The 22342-nt window shown below is 48.0% G+C and overlaps 1 protein-coding gene across 2 annotated transcripts in view; it reads left to right on the forward strand.

Moving 5' to 3' along the window:
* The first annotated feature begins 355 nt into the window (after positions 1-355).
* The window catches only part of NATD1 (N-acetyltransferase domain containing 1), a 38168-nt gene continuing 16181 nt past the window's right edge, over positions 356-22342 (forward strand). Inside the window, exon 1 of one of the 2 annotated variants that reach the window (XM_030578464.1) lies at positions 356-657. In XM_030578464.1, coding sequence (XP_030434324.1) covers positions 561-657 — 97 coding nt within the window. In that variant the 5' untranslated portion in view covers positions 356-560. Of the gene's footprint in view, positions 658-10141; positions 10360-22342 lie in introns of those variants that run through there. The other variant, XM_030578465.1, reaches the window with a different exon arrangement.

Below are 22342 nucleotides of genomic sequence, written 5' to 3' on the forward strand. Positions count from 1 at the left end.
ATTTCGGATTTCCATTGTGTCACAGAGCAGGGAAGCCTGTGATGTCAGGTGAGTTCAGATGCCTCTTGAGGACAACCAGCAGGCGCTATCATTTCTAAGGAGGGAATGAATCACTTGGGGGTGGGGAGAAATGAATCATAATACTACCCCCTTTCTTAAGACAGCATGATTCTTTTTCCTTCGGCGCAGAAGTTCACTTCTAGATATAGGAGGGGAGGGGAGAGGAGGAGAAGGTGCGGGAATGGAGGTGGGCTTCAAGGTCCAGTGTTCCTTTAAGAGTCGAATGGAATGTATCAAAACAAAAAGGCTGCTCGGGTATTGGCTGTGAGGTCAGCACGTGAGTTCACAGCTGATTTCCTGGCTTTTTGTGTGTGTGTGTCAGTTTCAGCAGGCGCTCATCATGTCTCTCCCCGCCGGTCATCGTTCTGTACCTTCCCCCTGCTGACCAGGGAGGGAAGGAGCTGGTCCAGCCCTAGAAATAACTAAATCTCTCTGTCCCCGCACAGACGTTAAAAAAAAAAAAAAAACCCAAAATTCCAAGCAACAGCCCACCCAGCAACATGGCACATGCAGCTCAGCTCAATATCCTGGAGCAGAACTGCCCCATCCAGGTGGAGCACGATCGCAGGAGGAGACAATTCACAGTGCGGCTGAATGGTAAGGTCCCGGCTGACCCTGGGATCTCACTTTTCTTTCTTCCCTTTCTCTCGCTGTCCTCCACCCTCACCCCCCACCCCACCGTTTTCTATCTTTTGTTTGCAAGTAAAGCAAAGAGGCTGGTAACGAGAAGAGTGCCCTCTAGCTAAACCAGGGACTGGCTTTTCTCTCACAGCTAGGGAATTCTCTCGCTTCCTTTTCCTAAATTATTTTACAGCAACATCGAGGGTGGTTATGCAACAGATTAGTTTTGGTGTCAACAAAGAGCCACTGAATACCAAACAGCTATAGAGGAGGTAAAGGTCCAAGGAACGTGCCTAAATCTATTCCCCTGCAAGCTCTTCTCTCAGTAACCTTCCATTCCTCTATCCTGTCTTTGTTACTTTCTGGTAAACTGCTGCTGTATCTGTTCTGCTCAGGCTGGTAGAGGAACACCTGTCTCTGTAAGATCTATTTATAAACATTTTTAGCTGTGCATAGCTGGTTACCTTTTCTGACCTGAATAGGAGGTCTGTGAATCTCCAAAGCTTGTCTCTTCCACCAACAGAAGTTGGTCCAATAAAAGATATTATCTCACCACTTTGTCTCTATTTATAAACTGGCCACTAAGGTTAATACTACCCACTTCTTCCGTTTTCTGTTAACTGTCTTGATTGCCAAGCCCTCCCTATATACTGACTAATCCCATTTTTTATAAAAATTTAAACTCCATTCAGTGACATAACTAACTAGCTGTGGATTTGGTGCTCAAAACTCACAGGAGCAGATCTAGCAGGTTGTTGGTTAAATACCTTTTGTTTTTTCAGACTGGCGGTGGAAATGCGCAGAGTGGAAATAGCAGACTTTCTATAAATTACCCTGGGATGTGAAAGATTGTCCATAGCATGCAGTTTTCAGGACAGAGAGATAATTTTGATAGGTGCTTACAAAATAACATTTTAAATGTGGGTGGGAACTTCTTGGAGTGTGACTTCTCTGGCTTTGGTGCTGTCAGTAAATTGCACATAATGAAAGTGTTAAGAAGCCAGGTTGCAGATTTGAAAAAAGAAGTAATTTCTACCTTGGAGTGTGAAGTTGTAGGAGGAGGAAGAAAACCGTTAGGCCTTATTCTGTAAACACTTATGCATATACTTTACTGTGAACAGTCTCACTGTTTGAGTAGGGCTACTTGCAGTAGTCAAGTTAAGCACGTGTGTAGGTATTTGCAGGATTAGAACCTCGGGCTACAAACTGGTCTATAACATTCAGAAAATAGAAATGAAAGCTTGATGTAGCTAAATAAATTTGAAGTCCTCTCCATGACCCCAGTCCTAAAAGTGCATGGCCCATGTGCAGAGAGCTCTGTGCACAGGATGGGGAGGTCCTGGATCTGATCTGTTATAGGCCCAACCCTGTGACCGCTTAGCACAGGAGAAATCCTACCGAAATCAGCAGGGCCGCCAAGAGCGGGTTCGGGCCCTGGTGAAAAAAAAATTTCGGGCCCCCCAGCAAGAGTGGACCGGCTAAACAGAGCCAACAAAGCCGGGCCCCATGCCCCCTTCTGGACCGCCGGGCCGCAGTAATTTGTACCGGCTTCCCCCCCTCGTCGGCCCTGTTCAACTAATGGGCGTGTTTGCAGGATCTGGGCCTATTATAGTTAGTAATACCACAACAATCTGGTTCTAATGTGGACTCTAGTAGCCATCCCTTTTGTTGCATTTGATTAGTTATAAGAATGAGAAATAGGCACCCAACAATATCTCCTGTTGTCAGGCAAAAATTTTCTCAGCCAGTTTTAATGGTTAGTTCCAAACATACAATGATCCCAAAGGCTGTGTTGGTTCTGTTTTGTTTTTTGTTTAGTTGAGTGAAATAGCCTGTCTTCCAACTCTACAGAAATTGCAGGGTAGATTGCTTAAAAATGTCAGTGGATAGTTCAGAAATTATATGTGCAGTAGGAGGCATTCTCAATAAAACAACAAGAATAGTCCTACATTTTATTCCAGTTTGTCTGTTTGTTTGTTTTTTAAACCACTAATTACAAGTGCAATCTTCAGGCTGAGCAATGGGTGAGAGGGACAGGACGGGACAGGACACTAAATATTGCAAGCTGAGTATGGGGAGACAGAGAAACTGATCAAGCCAGGCAGTCTCTTTGAATTGCAAGAGATCAAAATAAATCCATTGTGATGAGTTTCCACTTGAAACCTGTATGTAGAGTCATAAATTGGTGCCATCGTTTAAAACGTTTGCATGTGCAAAAAGTGAAGGGAAGACTATGGGCAGAAGATTATTAGGGACTTATTTTCTCATCAGAGTACTCCAGATTAAAATCTCTGGCAGTCAGATTATTGGCAAGTGATCTTCAGCAGCTGGAAAAGGGGCTGGTGGAAAATACACTTCAAACAAACAGAAAACCACCTATTCAGAAATGTAATGTGGATAAGCTAATTTCAGCCTGGCACAAAATGAGTCACTTCAGTATCAGACTGATTTAACTCCTGTGAGGTCAATGAGAGTCACTCCAGTGGGAGCTGGATTGGGTCCCAATGGTCAGATTTTCAAGAGCTCTGTGCACTGGCTGTCAGTGCCTCAGTGGTTGCTGCTGGCTATGGGGCATGTGAGAATCTGGCTCGGAGTTCTTTTGAAAACTTGGTCCTCCATGATTCCAAATGCAACATCTCAGCAATTTTATGATGAGCGACTCATATTACTGTTACGTACTTCTATGCCACTGTTCATCTGCACAGCTCAAAACACTGTATGGAAATTTAGTAGTATTGTATCCATTCTACAGATGGGGAAATGGAGGTGCAGAGAAATTAAGTGACTCACTCAAGGTCACATAATAAATCAGTGGCTGAGCTGGGAATAAAACCACCAAACTTGTCCTAACCGTTCGAATGTGCTCCATATTTATTGCTCCAATGTCAATCAATCTATTTTTATTTTCATATTATTATTAGCCATTCGTTTATAAAATCATAACATAGAACCAGTCACAAGATAAACATCTCTCATTAGGAGACTGGAAACAAGCATCAAGCCACAATAAATCTCTAGCAGTGAGAGACCTTCCCTCTGTCCCATTTCTGCTGTGCGTACTCTCAGTGGCACTTTAATGCCCTTGTCTGAATTCTCCCTAATACAGTAAAACCTGCAAGTATAAGTCGACCTCTTGTGAGTTCGAAGGGGTACCCAAATCACAATGCTCTTGTCATATGCAATGTGATGCAGGCGTACCAACAATTCTCTGATCCCCTCACATACCATCTGTGGGCTTCAGGAGTCATTGCTAGTTCAAAAGCATCTAATGGAACTGGTGTGCCTGAAACACAGATGTAATTGTATATAGGTTAAGAACGTGTGAGTATCCATAGCTGTTCATGGTTCATCATTGTTTCCATTTGCTCCCTGTACGTAACCTGATGATGAAATTCTCGTCTCTCACATGAGGCATATTAATCATATTAGGGAGAATTCTTAGCTTCCCCCCAGTTCTCCCCCAAAAATTCTTTGCCATATATGGCTTCTAAAATTCTGAATAAAAACAGCTGTTTCATTTAACGCATTCCCATTCCTTCTTTGCCTCCCAAATGCTGAAGCATCAGGACCTGAAAGTGAAACTCGCTATAAACAGACTTTGCTGAGTTTCATTGTCCCACCTGAAGGGAATGCAGAAAGTAAGAAGACTGGGTTTTTAATCAGCTACGGTGTTGTTAGTAACACGGGCAAAGAAAACGGTTCACAATATGATTTTCTTTGTAAGCTGACAGAGCTCCTTTAACATACCACAGCTGTCCTCTCCAACTAGTTCATCTTGAGGTAAATTCTCAACAGGAAACTGTTTTGGGTTTTTTTAAAGTGAGCCTCTCTGTTTTCTAAGTAAGTCCCTTTCAGTGGCAGTTGCATTGTCTCAGCTTAATACTGTATGCTGTGGTCTGCTTGTTTTCTCCGTAGTAACATGCCAGTTGCTTGGTGTCATTGCTAAGAAATCTGGTCTTGCTCTTGGTAGAGTGCTCCCTGGATCAGACAGATGCAGTAGCTTCTTAGAACAACTTGTTCCTCTTAATTCTGCCTTTCTCTTCTGCAGTCACTTCCTCTAACAGCTTTAATGATCCTCTTTGAACTCCCCAGCCATCAGAGTTGAGGAATAGTGTCCAATCTGCTTTTTTTCTCTGGGCTGAGAGCTGGGGAATGATCTAGTGAGGAGAAAATAAAACCATTCCCTGGGAGTGGCTTCTACCTCTTTTTAAGGAACTGTGCCAGTTGACCAAAGTTGGAGTCAGATTCACCGACAAAGTCTGGAGGTGTTACTCTGGATTTACGCCAGTGTAACTGAGATCAGAATTTGGCCCAAAGGCAGCAGCTCGTGTCAGCCCTACCCTTCAATGCATTGGGTGCACACTATGCTCTGCTGTGGACCGGAACACGCAGAAGCAATGGCAGGGAAGCGTCAGAGACCACCTGCCTTCAGTCTCATGTATCTAGTATCTGAACATCTCCCACATCTTTACCATATCCCCTAGCACCCCTGTGGGGGAAGGAATTACTAGTGTCCTCATTGCACAGACAGGGAACTGACACAGTGAGACTAAATGACTTGCCTGAGGTCACGCAGGAAGCCTGTAGCAGAGCAGGGAAATGACTCCAGGTCTTCTGAGTCCCAGGCTAGTGCCCTACCCACTGGACCTTCCTTCCTCCATGGCCTCATGCTCCTCATGAAAGTCTCAAGCAGTAGTTGTGACTAACATCCTAAAGCCTGAGAGCCGTTTGAAAGTGGAGAGGGTGAGGAGATGGCGAGACAGCGCTCTGTTGTTGCATACAAACTCCATTTTGGCCGGCCTCTGGCAGCGCTGAGTAAATCCCGGTTTCACGGACTGCCTGGAAACGGTGAAGTTAGCCCAGAATCGTGATTGATTTTTCCTACAGCGGGAAGGCAGAAGTGGGAATGTCCACTTCCCCCTCCCTGCTGTTGGGAAAATCACAGCCCTGAGATAATATGGCTGTTCATGGCAGGCTGGGGTGGAGTGGAAGGGGACTCTAAGCACCTGGCACCAGCGTCTTTCTGTCTGGCTAGCCAGCAGGGAGACAGGGCCGGCACTGACAAGGGGAGGCAATTCGGAGCCCCAGCCTGGCCCACCCCACAGCAGCCACTTGGAGCATGTGCAGGTGTGTGAAGGGGGTCCTTCCCGGGTGGGTGGATCAGGGTGTGTATGTGAAAGAGACTCTCCCCAGTGGGTTGGGGGGGGTTGTATCCTGCTCTTGCCCGGATCCCTCCTGCCAGGGAGGTGCTCCTCACACACTTGCTCGTGCTCCAAGTGGCAGTTGCCAGTCTCAGCTCCTGCGATGTCTCCCCTAGGCCGGCTGAAGGCTGCTGGAGGGTGGTCTGGGGCTCCTAAATTCTGTGTGTTGTCGGTGCTGCCTCCCATCCCATGCTGGCCAGGCAGGGAGCTACACCAGCAGCCTGGGCTGGAGCTGGGCCAGATGGACAGTGCCGTGTGGTAAGACACTCTCTACCCATTATACCACATATGCCTCCGGGATGGGACCGGCCTGCTACCTATCTACCCCTCTCTGGGACAGGACCAGCCCACTGCCCCCCTGGAGCAGCCAGGGCCTCAGCCAGGAGGAGGAGGCTGGAACGTCTGCTTCCATCTATCCACTGTTGGAAAAGTCACAGCAGTTTGTGAGGAGGGGGGACTCGGTGGCTGTCTATCCCCTGTGAAATGCCAGCCCTTACCCTTGGTGCTGCTGTGATTTTATTTTAATAACCCGCGATTTACACAAGCCCTTATCTCTAAGGGAAGGTGGGTGGGCTTGTGATCTTAAGACCCAGAACAGATGCCATGTGTTCTCCTCTTTGTGGGGAAGGGTTAGCTGCTAAGTGACCACATAACGTTTGACTCAATGAAACACTTGTATAATAATTAAAAAAAAAAAAAAGTCACATGCTGAATGCACTTACAGCCTGATTTTAAGAGGAGCACCCACGACTCGACGAGGGCTGCCGCCTTTGAGCACCTCTGCAATCAGTTCCCTAGTGCGCTTAGCATGTACTGAAAACACAGGGCTCGATTTGTTTCATTTTGTAAGACTAGGAACTAAATTCAGAGGAGGTGTGTAAAGGAGTGTAATGGTGCAACCCCCGCAGTGTAGACAGAGCTTTAGATTCCATTTTATTTGGTCAGACTCCCTTAGAGCTACTGATGCATCCGTGATTCACATGCCAAGGAGCCAGAAAAAGCTGAGGGTGAGAGGCCTGCTTTACACCTTGTTACATCATCCTCTTAGTTGTGTTTCTTGCTTCACTCCTCTCTTCTGACCCCTCAACTGCTTAGTTACCCTGACTCAGACTCCCTTACGTTCAGAGGGCCAAATTCAGGAGGCAGTGTGCAAAGGAAAGGCGTGTCTGCAAGTTGCACATTATCACGTTTATTGCAGTACTACCTCGGGGCCAGCCACAGTGGGGGCACCACTGCGTCGAGTGCTGTACAAGCAGAGTAATACCATCCCTGCCCTCAGAGAGCTTAGGGGCGGGGTTCACAAACTGGGGGTCAGGACCCCTCAGAGGGTCGCGAGGTTCTTACACGGGGGGTCGCGAGCTGTCAACCTCCACCCCAAATCCCGCTTTGCCTCCAGCATTTATAATGGTGTTAAATATATAAAAAAGTGATTTTAATGTATAAGGGAAGTCGCACTCAGAGGCTTGCTGTGTGAAAAGGGCGGGCAGCGATCAATCCAGTGGGGGTCGATTTATCGCATCTACTATACTTAGTATACTCTCCCTTACTCCAGGGAGCGAGACAACAGGCTTCCTCCTTGCTGCCCCCTTACACTATTTCTGGCCTCCTGGCTTTACAGAATCCCCTGCCTGTTCCGTCACAAGTGAGCTGCTCTCTGATCAAAGCTCTCCACACAGCCTAAATCTTCTTCGTTTTCCGCATACGTGAGTGATTGGGCCCGCCTGGCCTAATTCCGCTCTCTCGGGGCCGATGTGGGGCATACATCCCATCCCATATAGCTGTCCTGGCAAAGAACCCATAGCGTAAGCATGGCCTTCGAGTCCCCTCTGAACTCTCCCCTGTGCATCTGCCACCATTTCAGACGATGAAAATAAATGCTTGAATTGCTTTGGTAGCAAGCTTAGGCACCTTTTTCTGATCTCACCCATCCTGGGTAACCATTCCTTTTCCGTCCTTTGGAGAGGGAGCGATTCCTGCTTTGGCATATCTGTGTAAGAGAGGATCAAAGCGGACTTTGCACAGGTAGGGAAGTCAGGGATTCAACCTCTCAGCTGGCCAAGGGGGGAACTTAACAGTGAGCTGGGATGGCACCAAATAGAATCACACTTCATTTTTCAGTCACATTGGTTTGCAGCACTCACAATCCAAGAGTTTCTAACTGATCCCCAGTCTCCTACAGCACCGGCAGAGCCCATTTAGGGGCAGGAGAAGTATGTGAAAATGACTTTGTGGTGATTCGGCAGAGTTAGTTCATTTAACCAAGATTCAGGTTCCGTTTCATTTCTAAGTGAAAGTTCAAGAGTTCTGACTGGAAGTTCTTATTCTTTCTTATCTGAATCATTCACCCCACTGCACAGTGTGGTCACTTAAACCAGTACCCTGAAAGGAACAGAGCTTTTGAAATCCTTTTCTTATCACTCTACCCACATGCAGAATTCAGCAGCCATTCGGTGTTCAGGTGCAAACTGCTGCAGAGGGCACAAACACACTGTGTTATCTCCGAGGTACTTACTTGTGTTCTTTTCTTGTGTGGGTATTCTTCGTATACAATAAAGGTTATTCTGAACAGAAGAATTGCTGTGCGTGTATGGAGGGTAAAACCTCTCATTCAGAGAAATATATGCATGTATTTCTTTTCACGCAGTGAAATTCTTTTTGGAGGTACCTGACAAAGCAATAAACTCCCAGGGTACTAGCACAAGACAGCGATGCAAGAGAAAACTGTCCTGATGCAAAGACTAGATCTGCTAAATACGCTTTCTTCAGACCGAGCCACCAGAGTTCATAAAGGAGCAGAGCCCTTTGATCTGATAGCTAGTCAGCGAACTGCAGTTTGTCATGTATCTGCTCATCAGATTTCTGAGATGCACATTCTCCCTCTCTTCTGCCCTGCCTCTCGTCCCTTCTGTAACCGTTTAGCTCATGGAAGCAGCTGATCTCTCAGCTCAGTGACCACAGCTTGTGGGGCTGGCTGAGCAGATGTGTTGCTAGAATCTGGGTTTTGTGGTGGGAGGCCAAAGCCCTTGACTGTCTTGTGTGGAAAGTGTTGGTTTACCTGCCTGTAACTGAATCTTGCTGAGGACTGATTGCAAAGGTGAGGCACTGCTCAGCTTGCCTGACACCAGTTCAGGATTCATTAGCTGTGGAGATTGCTTCTCCCCCTTTGACTCCACTCTCCCTCGGCACTGCAGCAAGGCCAGGAGCGTGACGGAGAGGAGAAGGTGGCCCAGTCTGTCTCTTCACTTTCTTCCGTCCGGCAGGGACTGCTTTGACAGGGCAACTTCTTTGGGGACAAGGAGTTCTACTCCTGCGTCTGTTCTGCAAGGCTCAGTTGTAGCCCTGAGATCGGCTCCTAAGCACGATCCCGGCTCCATGAAGTCACCATCTCCGCTCCTAGGAGCTACAAAGCTATTCAGAGCTCACTTATGTAATGCAGCCGGAATCTCAGTAGCGCATTTTGACCTTGCCTGCACTAGGTGTTTCTAGGGTGACCAGATAGCAAGTGTGAAAAATCAGGACGGGGTGGGGAGTAATAGGCACTTATATAAGCAAAAGCCCCCAAAATCGGGACTATCCCTATAAAATCAGGACATCTGGTCACCCTAGGTGTTTCCCTCATTAGTTACTAGGTGTTCGCTAACGTGGTGAGAACACATCTCTTTTCCTAGTGATCCCGAGGCCTGAGATTGGGCCCCTGTGTTCCTAGCTTGTCTTGAAATGATTCATGCTTCAGATGAAGGAGCCAGGATCCCCATAGTGGGGGAACTGATTCCTCACCCCGTCAGCTAGCGGTTTGTTTGTGCCCTGATGCAAGGGGGTTTATATCCCTGACATGGTCATCCTGCGCCTAACGTACCTGCTGATGTTGCACCTCTCCCTGCCACCCTGCTTGGTTAATTTCAAATTTATCATCTCTTCGCCATTGGCAAGTTTCTCGAACCATCCGGAACTAGCTGGAATGTGTGCTTGGGAAACTTGCCTGATAAGTTTCACTGGGGAGTCTAAGGTCTTGGTCTTAGACAAATAATTCCTGCCAGTGCCAGGAATGCACTGACTCACCATTAACGTTAACACAGCATTAGCACTGGTGGAAATCCTTTGTAAATTTCCCCCGATAGACTGCGCCTCTGTCAAGCAATAGCAACCGGGAGGGGCCCAGACGCTGAGGCCATGTTTTACATGTGAAACGTAGAGATACTTCATTACACATGGCAAACTCAGTCAACCACCACGTCTGCATCCTAAAAAGCCCACTACAGCTACTCGCTTTTCTGCCACGACTTCCAAAGCTGATCTCGGGTCAGTTAATTGAATGGCTTCCCCCCTCCCATTCCCAAAGTCAACAGGTTTCAGTCCATTCCGTTTCTCATAGGCAAAGCTTTACAACATGGCATGAAAAGTCATCTGACGTCACTCAGTCTCTTACTCAGCCACGGTCACTGCTGCAGGGGAATCCTGAGCAGGAGTCTGACTGGAGGTGAGAGGGCTCCAGGATGCTGACTTCATCTCTCCAGGTTTGGGCTGGATAGGGAGGGAAAATTGGAGCCCTAGGAGATGGGAAAACAAGAAAGAACCAAGGAAGAGAATCCAGACTCTGACTAGAAATATCTGTGCTTTGCCCCATTAGCTCAGAAAGGGCCCTGGATGGGAGCACCATGTGCTGGTTGTGATCTTTATAGACTGTTTGTATCTTCCATACTCCTGGCATGTCCCAAAGGGGTGAGTTAGTGGGGGGGGCCCAGCGACCCTGTAAGCTAATGCAAAAGCTATTAAGACAGTTGTTCTCAAGTTGTTCTTGCAGCCCATGTTGCTATGAATTGATGCATCTTTCTTGCAGCCCATGTTGCTATGAATTGATGCATCTTTCCTGTGCTCCTCAACCACCCTGCCCTGTACATTCACCCTTCCCTCTCCTCATTGCACATGCAACAGAGTGAGGGAGGAGGAATGTTTCTCTCTTCTGTTCTCTAGTGTTTAGATCTCTTCCTCCTTTTGCTCCTCATCTGCTCAGGATGGAGGCTGGGGATGCTCATTTTGGGCCCCATCAGGTTGGGCTGCACATGCTGTCCTGGCCGAGCTAAATGCCATGGGAGCAGAGGAGAAGGCTGGGGCAGCAAGAGGCTGCAGACCTGTATATATGAGCCGTTCCCAAGGCTTGCTGGGTTAGGAGCCACCACTGGGTGAGGGAGAGAAGAGGCGAGCACACGTTTGGTGCGGGTGGCATTGATCAGACCTGTTTTTGCCATTCATTAATATTATCGGTGGAAATATTTGATGGTCAGGTGTGTGTGTGTGTGTGTGTGTGTGTAATTGACCTTTACCAATGAAAAATCTAAGCCTCCCAAACCTACCTATGGGGTTGAGGGGTTGCTCCCGGTAACCTTTAAATCTAACATTTCATCTCTGGTCGTCCTCCTAAATTAGCTCCTCTCCCAGGTCCAGTTCTCTGCAGGAACGCGAGCAGTAGGATATTATATACATTGTAGGATATATAGCACTGTGGTGACTACTTGATAGTGTGTGTACGGTGGCAGCCTTCCATTCCTGACTGAGTTCAACAGGCCTGTTGTGCCAAAGTATCTGAAGACCCCAGGCTGTGGGGCAAGCTCGGAGGCGTCCTGTGCATTCCAGCTGGACTCCCCTCCTTGGTTTGCAGACAGCCAAGTTCCCCTACAGTAAAGCTGTAACAGCTGGAGCTGCCTTCCTGGGCTAGAGGAGGGGATGGATGCTGGAACGGGGAAATGGCTCTGTTTCCCTGATTGGTTTGTGAATTCCCTGTTACAGCAGAATTGTAACTTCCCTGGCTGCCATTCTATGTTCTTTGCCGTCTTGGGGGATCTTGGCCTTTTTCTGATTTCTTTCCCCCCCCCCCCTTCCACCTGCCCACCTTGACACCAGGAGGCTCTGCATAGAGTGTTGTGGCATTAGTGAAGTTCCTATTATTTTTTTTTCAGTCAGGCAGCTTATAAAACACACCTCAGCTGGACAACTTTTTGGCTAGTCCTGTGCAGGGGCACATAAGCCCTTAAGTAGAGTCCCTGGGGCTGGATGAAGAACAGATTCCCACAGTGATAAATCATTATTAGAGTGATGTTTCTGTGCAGAATATAGAGGAGATGGAAGAAATGCCACTCAGAGTAGGGAGGCCTGCTAATTAGGGTACTAACGTGGGACTCGGAATTCCCTGCTCCACCAAAGCCTTCCTGTGTGAATCTTGGGACAGTCACGTCATCTCCCTGTGCCTCAGTTTCCCTAGCAGTACAACGGGGATAATGGCTCTGCTCTGGTGTTGTGAGGCTAAATACACTGAAGACTATGAGGTGCTCAGGTACTGGATGCGGAGATAGATTCCAAGAGGTGGGTTACAAAGACCTTCATGGTGTTCCTGACAGGCTGATCCCCTCAGGGTGTGGATAACGTGACCTGCACCTTCTCACACCTGCACATAGCTGCTGATCTTGTTACACACCTTCCTTGTGGCTGCACACCATGTGAGTTACACCAGCTCAGCCTGTGATGTGTGTTTGTCTAAGGCCCAGCTTCTCAACCTGCCAGGTGTGACTTGCGGGGGCGGGAAGGGTTCGTGACCACTTTGCCCTTCCCATATTCCTGGATGGCAGGAGGTAGGGAGTGTCCCAGTACAGAAGAGGTTGGGAACACTGTCAGGGAATCTCTGCTGCTGGGACATGAAAGCTGAAAGGGTGGAGGAAGGTAGTGTTCAGAAAGGGACTGTGAATCCAGAGTGTTTGAATAAATGCAAAGTAACAAAGGTGCAGAGTTACTGGTCTTCTGCTGTCTGTCTGTCTGTGTCTCTCTCTCCCCTTCCCCTCCTTCTCCCACCCCCCTCGCCATGTGCCTCATCGGGCAGCATTCCCGATTTGATCTCTTCCAGGTTTTAGCACCTGAATGTACAAAAGTGTTAAGCAAAAATCCTGGGCTCGAAGGGAAAGCCCATGTGAGACAATAACTGGCCTTCCAGGGCTGCCCGGCTGGCGATCCTTGGAACACAGCAGCCGTTTGCTCCATCCCCCACCCTGGCGCTGCCTGTACTATTGTTTTCCCTGCTTGGAGGCTTCCTAGTATTGATACTGCCCAGAACAGCCCTCATTGTTCAGAGGGTGAGAGCAGGAGGCATTGCCCTGCCGGTTAAAGGACTGGCAAAGCTGAGTCCAGGTTAGCCCACTCGTGCCAGTCACATGCTGATGGCATCCTGTTGGTGGGTATGTCTCTCGGGATGGTTGGCAAGGGTTGTCTACTGCTTTCTAGTGTCTAGAACACGCTTCTCACTAGAGACCCCTAACCTCTTCCAGCCTAACGTCCGCCTACCCCGCAAGGCTTTATGCTCACCCACCCCAGGATGGCTCCTGATTGCTGCTGAGGCATTCTCTGCCCTCTGATGAGCTGACCCATTATTCCATAGGAAGAGCTCTTTTCCATACCCAGATGTGGGGGTGGGGGTGGGAGGCAGTTAACGTCTTCCCTGCTGCTGCCTGCTGCAGTCCGTCCATTGAAATCCTGCTGCAGTGTCCTGCTGAACCTGCTACATCCAATGATCCTGGGGGTGAATTGGGTCTAGTGGACTTGGCCCTTTGAGCAGCAGTGAAGCTAAGTTGCTGCCACCTTTTGGCAGCTCGTGCCAGCCTTCCCCCCCACTTCTGATACCCCTGTCAGCCCCACCAGATTGAATGAACAAGAGCTACAGTTGCACCCTGGCAACACCCAATCTGTGTGCAAACTGGAGCCACTTTCCTCTGAGTCTGTTGGGGATCTGCCCCATTAGGTGCTGCCCCTGAAGACCTTGGCAGTTTTCTAGGAGTGTCTGTGGGAGCTGGTTTAAAGCCCAAGTTTGCCACCTTGCTTCCACCGCTGCACAAGGGCCTGTTCTGATCATAATCTGTTGGGTGTGGTGGGTGGTGAGCAACAGGGGTGGGGGGCTTGTGCTTGTAGGTCCGCATGGTCTAGGGGGCTGGAGATTGGTTCTCTGAAGCCTGAGTAGTCATGGGTTTTATGCAAGTTAATCTCCACGCTTCCTGAAGAGAGCAGAAACCAGGGACATATGCTGTTCACATTGCTTTGTGCCTTCCCTAAACTGGGGTAGAAGGGTTTATGCTCTACGCCGTCAGCTATATAATCTGCATTGCATGCGCTCTTCTGGTTGCAATCAGCCCATGTGATGTTCCATCCTCTGTCCAAAGCTCCTTTGTGGAGAAGAGACCTCCTGGTGCACTCTGATCAAACACCATTAGTGCGGCATTAAATCCTCTCCAAGATAGACAGACTCTCAGGGTCACTAACACGTGGGACCGCTGGTGAGAGAGCCCCTTGCAGATGGCCACTTATTCAGGCTGGCTGAACTTCCTGGTGTCTTGGGATCCAGTTGCTTCAGCTGATGCCTCATGAATGCCTCCTTTCTTGCCATTGTGGAGTGGGGTAGGGGCTTCTGTCATAACCTCTCGGAATCATTTTTCATTTCATTCTGTAGTGTCCGGGCTGGGGGCTTTTTCAGCAACTCCCCTCCCACTGCTCTTGGCACGGGTACAGTGCCATTACTTCTGGCAGTGGTAGGAGCGCTGTGAAGACCAGGTGCAGGTGTCTTGTTACCACCCGGTCCTCTGAATTCTTACAAATGAGATTGTCCCTTCCTCTCCTGCCTCCACTGAAAACCAGATGCTGCATCGGAGATGAACTGAAGAAAAATCCCGTCTCATTTCCCAGCATCATCAGTGGCACTTCCATGCTATGCAAAGCTTTCATTTGGACAACTGAGACCTCTCTGTAAGTCTCTGTCCCAAGAGACTGTGGGGGAGGGGATAGGTAATGGCAGACTGGCAAGATGCAAGTGCATATTGCTGTGGGTGGAATGAACATGGAAAAATCATCTCTTCTATGTTTCTTTCCCTCTGAAAAATGCAGTTCCTGTTCTGGCCTGTGGCTGCATCAGATTCAGTCACACAGTGAACACATGGCAATAATAATAACCAATTCAGCAGGGCTGGCCTTAGGATTTATGGTGCCCTAGGTGAGATTATTAAACTGGTGCCCCTGTGCCTGATCTGCTCTTAGCAACACAAACATAAGCTTATAGTATTGGAAAACTTGCCACATTCACATTATTAAAACCAGTTTAACTTAATTAAGCACACTGTAATGCTGATGGACTAGCACTAAAGAAGCAGCACTATAGAAAAATTCTGATATGACAGAATGATGCAAATAATATATTTTTTTTAATTTATCAAAATTTTATTGGAAATTTATATGAAGAGGTAATGAAACAAGGGTTTGTTTTTAATTAAAAGCAATCTTTCTGGCTTTTTTGGCTGCAAAATCAGTAATAATATCATCGTATGACAAAGACAAAGTCGTGTCTTGTTCGATCGCAAGAATAGCAAGACCAGTCAAGCGTTCCTGACTCATTGTAGAGCGGAGATAGTTTTTAATGAGCTTTAGTTTTGAGAAACTCCGTTCTCCTGATACTACTGTTACAGGAATTGTCAGTAGAATACGAGTGGCAATGTACATATTAGGATATATGTCAACAAGTTTGCGGGTATGAATAAACTGTACAATGTCCATCACCGATTTTGCATGTGGCAACACTGATGACAGTGTACTCAATTCTTCGTACAGTTCAAGTCCATTTAAATCAAAACTATCACCGTGCTTCAGGAGGCTCTCTAGATTCTTGCACTTTGTCATTAGTTGCTCTTGTTTTCCTATTTCGTTGAATTTAGTTATGTCATACAAAAATCCAAACTGTTCATGGTGTACTTGCAAGGTATTAAACCTTTCATCAACAGCAGATACTGCTTTATCCATCACAACATTGAAAAATTCAACCTCAAATTTATTTTCTGGATCATCTATGGGCATGATCTGCTGTACAGATTCTTCACAAAGAAGTGTCCTTGGCCTTTTTAACTCATATTAACTATGTATTTACTTTATGAAAGTTGGAGAAAACATTGTGAAAACGTAAAACATTGGCTGCCCAACTTCTGGGCTGGCAAAAGTTATACTGACTCACAGGGAAAAAAAAAAGCAGGTGAATCTTAGTACAACATATGGTCACTCTATACCAGGGGTCGGCAACCTTTCAGAAGTGGTGTGCCAAGTTCACTGTAATTTAAGGTTTCTCATGCCAGTAATACATTTTAATGTTTGTAGAAGGTTTCTCTCTATGTCTATATTATATAAATAAACTATTGTTATTATCTGAGGTCTTGGCCACTGGTCCTGCTCAGGCCACTGCCAGCTGAGTAAATGAAACCCCATACCGGCAGCAGGCTGGTGGCTGGAACCCTAGACAAGGATCCCAGGCCCTGCTCAGCCCGCTGCTAGTCTGGGGTTCTGACCACCAATTCCTGCCAGCCGGGATCCCGGCCGCCAACCTCCCCTCAGCCCACTACCAGCCTGGGATTCTGCTCACCCAGGCTGGCAGGAGGCAGAGTGGGGCTGGCAGCTGAGCTCCTGACTGGCAAGGGGTCGGCAGCTGGAACCCCGGAGTAGCAGTAGGCTGAGTGCTGCTGGCACCCCAGACTGGCAGAAGACTGAGCCACTCAACCCCCCATCGGCCCTGCTCAGCCCGCCACCAGCCCACTCAGCCCACTGCCGGCTGAGTGAATGGAACCCCAGGCTGACAGTAGGTTGAGTGGTTCAACTGGCCTGCTCAGCCCACTGCCAGCCTGGGGTTCCTTGGGGGTCCCCAGGCCAGCAGCAGGTGCTGAGTGGGGCCGATGGCTGGTATTCCAGCTGGCAATAGGGCAGCAGCCGGAACCCCAGAGCAGTGATGGGCTGAGCCGCTCAGTCTGCTGCTGCATACCATCAAAAATCAGCTCACCTGCCACCTTTGACACGTGTGCCGTAGGTTGCCGACCCCTGCTTTATACGCTAGTAAGGAGATAAGCATATTACAGTTGTTGGAGGGCTCTTATCAGGAGTAACAGGTTATAGGAAAGTCAGTCAACATTTTTTGTTTCTCTGATTAAAACTGACCCATTCCCTGCCTCAAACCAAACCTGTCACTAATAATTGTCAACAACTTAATTTTCTGTTTTTGGCTAAGATATTGATTTAAAAAAATATATTGAAATTGGATTCAGGATTGTTAGCAAGAATTTTTGGCAAACAAAGTTGTTAAATGACAATCTAAATGGCAACACAGTACTGCTTTCATGCTTGGCTAACCCCCCAGCCTGCTGGTCCAACAGCTGCAGTAGAGGAGGAGATAGGTGGAAAACTGCAGGACCCCAAAATCCACCTCTTCGGGTGCAGAGTGGCAACAGCAGCAGCAAACCCTCAGGTCCAATCACACGCCAATGGGCACCACCGCCAGCCCAACAGACCATGGTGAAGTTAGCACAGCATCTGATCTCGGGGACGGGGCACCCATGGAGCCACAGCAGCTCATCCTGCCCTGTGCAGCTCCCCCCGGATGAGATGGATCGCTGGCAGCTGCCAGCGCAGGGGAGAGGCGCTTCCCAGCTAGGGTGGCCAGATCCAGATGTCCTGATTTTATAGGGCCAGTCCCGATATTTGGGGCTTTGTCTTATATAGGCACCAATTACCCCCACCTAGAGTTACCAGACAGAAAGTGTGTAAAATCAGGACAGGGATGGGTGGGGGTGGGGGGGTAAAAGGAACCTATATAAGAAAAAGACCCCAAATTGGGACTGTCCCTATAAAATAGGGATATAGGACCACTGTACCCCAATCCCCTATCCTGATTTTTCACACATCTGGCTAACCCCAGCCAAGCCCTGTGTGACATTCCAATTCTGGCTGCCTGCCGAGGAGGTGAGTTACTTTCACTTTCATTCCTAGGTAGGCAGGCAGCCTCCCCTCCCCCCCACCTATCCCCCAGCACCTCACCCAACCCAGCCCTGACGGAGGGGAGGGAGGAGAGAGAGAGGGGTGCTCCTGGGGAGGAGGGAGAAAGGAGGGGGTGCTCCATGGGGCGGGGGGGAGAAGAATGGATGTTATGGGAGACAACAAAGGATACTGGTTCCAGAGCCACAGAGCCTGCCTCACCTCACCTCAGCTGGGGGAAAAGAGTCACACTCACAGGTGAGCTCCTTTCCCAACCCCTACCTCCTCCCCTTCCCAGAGACCCCAGCAGCCAATCCTATTCCTCAGATTGCGCTGCATTCGGCTCTTTCTAGGACCCAGCAGCCCTGCTTCTATGCTGTCTGGGCTGCCTGCAGAGTGGTGCCCCCAGGCAGAGTGAGGCCCTACGCGGCTGCCTATTCTGCCTATGCCTAAGGATGGCCCTGCAATTCAGGCATCTACCCACATCTCTGTGCTACATGCAAGAAGCGGGGTTGGTGCAATGTTAAGGTTGCAAAGCGGAAATCGCGCACACACAAAAAGCCAAGAATGATAAAAGAGAAGGCCCCAACAGCCACGTGAATGGGATTGTATTGTATGTTCCTATTCAGTATCTTTATGCTATATGTTTAATGACACGGGTGGTGACGCTGCAAAGGGTCATAAGCCCGCTGATTTCAGTGGGACTCTGCAAAGGACAAACCGTACAGCTGCTGGGGATACCCAATGCTGGATCAGGGTCTTATGCAGTACCATATTAATGTACTATAAGCATTTGGACTTTGATTAAACAAAGCATTGAAGCATATGCTTAAATTCCATTGACTTTAATGGAGCTTGAGATGTTCTGCTCACTCAAGAAAACGTGACATTACAAGCTGGGCTGGTAGTAATGCCTGTTGTTAAGGTTGCTTGACACGTCCCATTATAAGACTGTTGTCAGTTGCTTATAACTTTGCCAAACTTTAACTATTTGGGCTGAAACTTTCCATGTTGGGTTTCTGCCTCTGGAAGAATTTTAAAAAAATAAATCGGCCAAAATGGCTTTGCCTTTTCCAAGAACAAGGTTAAGGGGGAAATATATTGCATTGCCATCTAAAAAAAATATTGGCAACCTTTGCTTTGAAAAGCTCTAATGCCTCCAAGCCATTGAGAAGTGCCTTGAAATTTGGTAGCAGGGTGGTCTTTGTGTCAGGGATGTGCCTTGTGCCATCCCCAAGAAAATCTGCTCAAATCCAGCCAAGATATCAGGCTTTGAAAAACTTTGATTTACATATGTCCAGTAGAGCCTTGTTAGAGTTTAATGCCTATGTTCACGAAGATTCCGTCCTCAGTGAGCGTGCTCGAGCCTCTCATAGTTCCTAGTACTGACAGAACTGCACATGTGCCCTCCCATCAGAGCGACTGAACATGCTTCTCCACAGGGCTGCAGCGGGCACAGGTGGGGCTGGCAACCATAACTAAGAGTAGAGAGACACTCTCTCTCCTGTGTGTTATGGACTGGGATGGAGGGGGTCTGGCCTAGTGGTCAGAGCTGGAGTCGGGTCTAGTGGGCGAAGCAGGTGTCCAGGTTGGGGAACGAAGCCACGGGTCAGCACCAGAATCAACTGCCAGTCACCAGAGCCAGGGGTCAAGCCAGAGTCGGAACCACAAATCAACGCTGAGGGGCAGAGCCGAGGTCAAATGCCAAATGCCAGAGCCAAAGGCTAAGCTGAAGTCAAGGTCAGAAGTCGGAGTTGGAGCCAGGACTGGTCTTTGAGGCTTGGAGGCGAGGTGTAAGGGCACGAGGAGAGGCAGGAGCAGGAGCATGGTGGGAACGGGGGTAAAGCAGGAGCAGAGCAGGAATCAGAAACAGGGTTGGGTGCAGGAGGCAGGCACAAGCAGGGTCCAACACAGCCACAACCAGAAACCACTTTGTTGCTCTGACAAACTTCCTCCTGGCTTAAATAGTGTAGTTGGACCAATCGGTGGAGCCAAGCAGTCCTCCAATCAGAGCTCCCAGGGGTGGTGCCTTGGCTGAGGCTATAGTCCTAGCAGCTTCTCGGCGCACCAGGTTTCAGTAAACATTGGATGGAGGCCAGGATGTAGTGATGGCAGTTGTCTGAGGACTCCCAAACCTGGTTCGAGACCCAGGACATCATACTGTGTTCTCAGTGACACCTCCAGTCCTCCCCACACCCCCGCAGCTGGCACCCAGCCAGCATGGAGGACAAAGCTGCCTGATTCAAATTCATGGGGGATAAAAGCCCTGGACTGGGATGGGGTTTGAGGAGACTGAGATTGGAAGTGGAGAGGAGGAAACTGGGAAGGCAGGGCAATGTAACCGTGACTAAAAGGGGAGAGATGGCTCAAGCAGAGAGCCAGGAGGGAGGAATTGGGACTGGATGGGCAGGAAGACTGGAAGTAGGGGAGACAATGGGACTTTGAGGAGGATACTAAAAATATCTGGGCAAGGAGGCCTGGACTGGGATGAAGAGACATGACTGAGCCGGGTACAAGATGGAGGAGGTGGGTAGAAAGGATGAAGCTTTGGAAGAAGTGGGAGAAAAAAAGGGTCTGTGTCCGCTTCCAGAGCCTGGAATGGAGCTCAAGACTGCAGAGTCTCGCCATTCCTCTGCTGTCAGCAAACACCTGTGAAACCCACTGGGGTAAAGTGTGTGTCTCATTCCCTTCTAGTGCTGGTCCACACAGAGGATGACAACCTACTACTGCTATAAGTGACTCCATTCACTCAAGTGGTAGAGGTCTGTGCAGTGGAGCTAAAGCTTGCAAACCTGCTGTTGATCCATGTGGCTGTCAGTATGATGCCGCATGAAGCAATGTGTATTTTCAGTTTGCGTTTTTCCCTAGGAAATTACGCACCAGAGAGAAACAGGTAAAAGAACGTTAAGGTTGCAAGGTCATGCACTCAGAAGTTGGGCAAAGTCAGAATAATTCTGTGCAACCTTAACTCAGCCCCTTCCTGTTCTGCAAGTGCATTATGATACTGTCTTTAATTACATGATCATGTAATTATTTTTTCCACAGTGATTTTGTTAGCTCTTCAATCACCATAAAATTGTATCTACTTTGAAAGATTCTAAATCGATCACATGAAGGGGAGGAAAAAGCATGACAAAAGCTTTTACTGTGACCAAAAAACCAAACAAACATCCAGGCATCTTTATCCACCAATTCAAAACAAAACAAAACACAGGATCAACTATTTCCTTTGTGGGCCATTTGTGGCCTTGCTCTTGGAACCTTAATTTCTTAATTTCCTGATTTTTACATAACAATTAACTGTGCATCCCTCACACAGTCCTTTGCATTTAATTTTCTCCCTATCTAAAAAAGGATGATAAAGCAAGAAAAGGAAAAACGAGAACAATCCAGCTATTCAGGTACCAAAGCTTCTGAATCCTGCCAGGGAAGCTTGTACGGCCCTTGCTCCAAAGCTGTTCTGCTGTCGGAAGGACCAAGTTCCCGTGACTTTCCCCAGTTTGTAAATTGCTTTAAACAATAAAGCAACTGCATGCTCAGGTGGACGTCTGCACCCCCTATGCACTTCAGTGGGGCTCTTCATGGACCTTCCAAGCAGGACCAGTGCCTTTGCACACTGAACTGGCCATGTACCCAGGCAGAGTACACTTATGTCTACCTGCGTGCCAGCAAACAACTTTATTTTCTACTCATACTTGGGGCATAATTTTCAACAAGTCAGACAACTGATGAAACGTTCCCTTAAAAAGTGCAAGTAAAAGCCCTAACACTTCCTGAGAAGAAGGATGGCCTTGCATTTAAGGAGCTGGACTGAAACTTGGGCATCTTGGTTCAATTGCAAATCCCTTATGGTCTGATTCGCCCATGTGCTTAAAGTTAAACATGTGTTTGCATACTTAGCTGAATAAGGATGGTTTGCTAATCTGAACCTCAGTTCCTCATCTCTAAAATGGGGATAATAGGTTCTTTCTCTGTATATTCAGATTAGAAATCCTTCAAGGGTAGGACTATCCCTGGTTAGGTGTGTGTACAGCCCCGAGCAAAATGGGGCACCAATCTCGGCTGGAGTGTCTAGTTGCTACTGTGATAACAGGTAAAAATATTCAGTTAAGATGCTGTGCAGGGCATGGTTTCATATTTTAAGACATCTTTTGCGGCAGTATTCTGTGTGCGCGCGCATGCATGCACATATACATAATATGTTTTTATAGAATGAGAAAAGTAATTTTTTTCCCCCACTCTGCCACAGCTCAGTAAAAACAGCTGAAAGGATTTTGCTTAAAGTTTTTCCAAAAAATCAGCCGGACACCATGGAAATTTGAGTGTGGTGGAAAATTAGGAGCGTGTGAAAAGAGCAGTTATAACAAACTGTTTAAAGCCTTTAATTATAACTGGCGCTACTGGTGACTGCTATAATTAGGGCCCTACCAAATTCACGGCCATGAAAAACACGTCATGGACTGTGAAATCTGGTCTCCGCCGATGAAACCTGGTGTTTTGTGTGTTTTAACCCTATACTATACAGATTTCCCAGGGAAGACCAACATTCTCCAATTGGGGGTCCTGACCCAAAAGGGAGTTGGGGGGGGTCACAAGGTTATTTTAGGGGGTCATAATATTGCCACCTTTACTTCTGCGCTGCCTTCAGAGCT

Source organism: Gopherus evgoodei, chromosome 10 (assembly GCF_007399415.2).
Source record: "Gopherus evgoodei ecotype Sinaloan lineage chromosome 10, rGopEvg1_v1.p, whole genome shotgun sequence".
NCBI lineage: Eukaryota > Metazoa > Chordata > Testudines > Testudinidae > Gopherus > Gopherus evgoodei.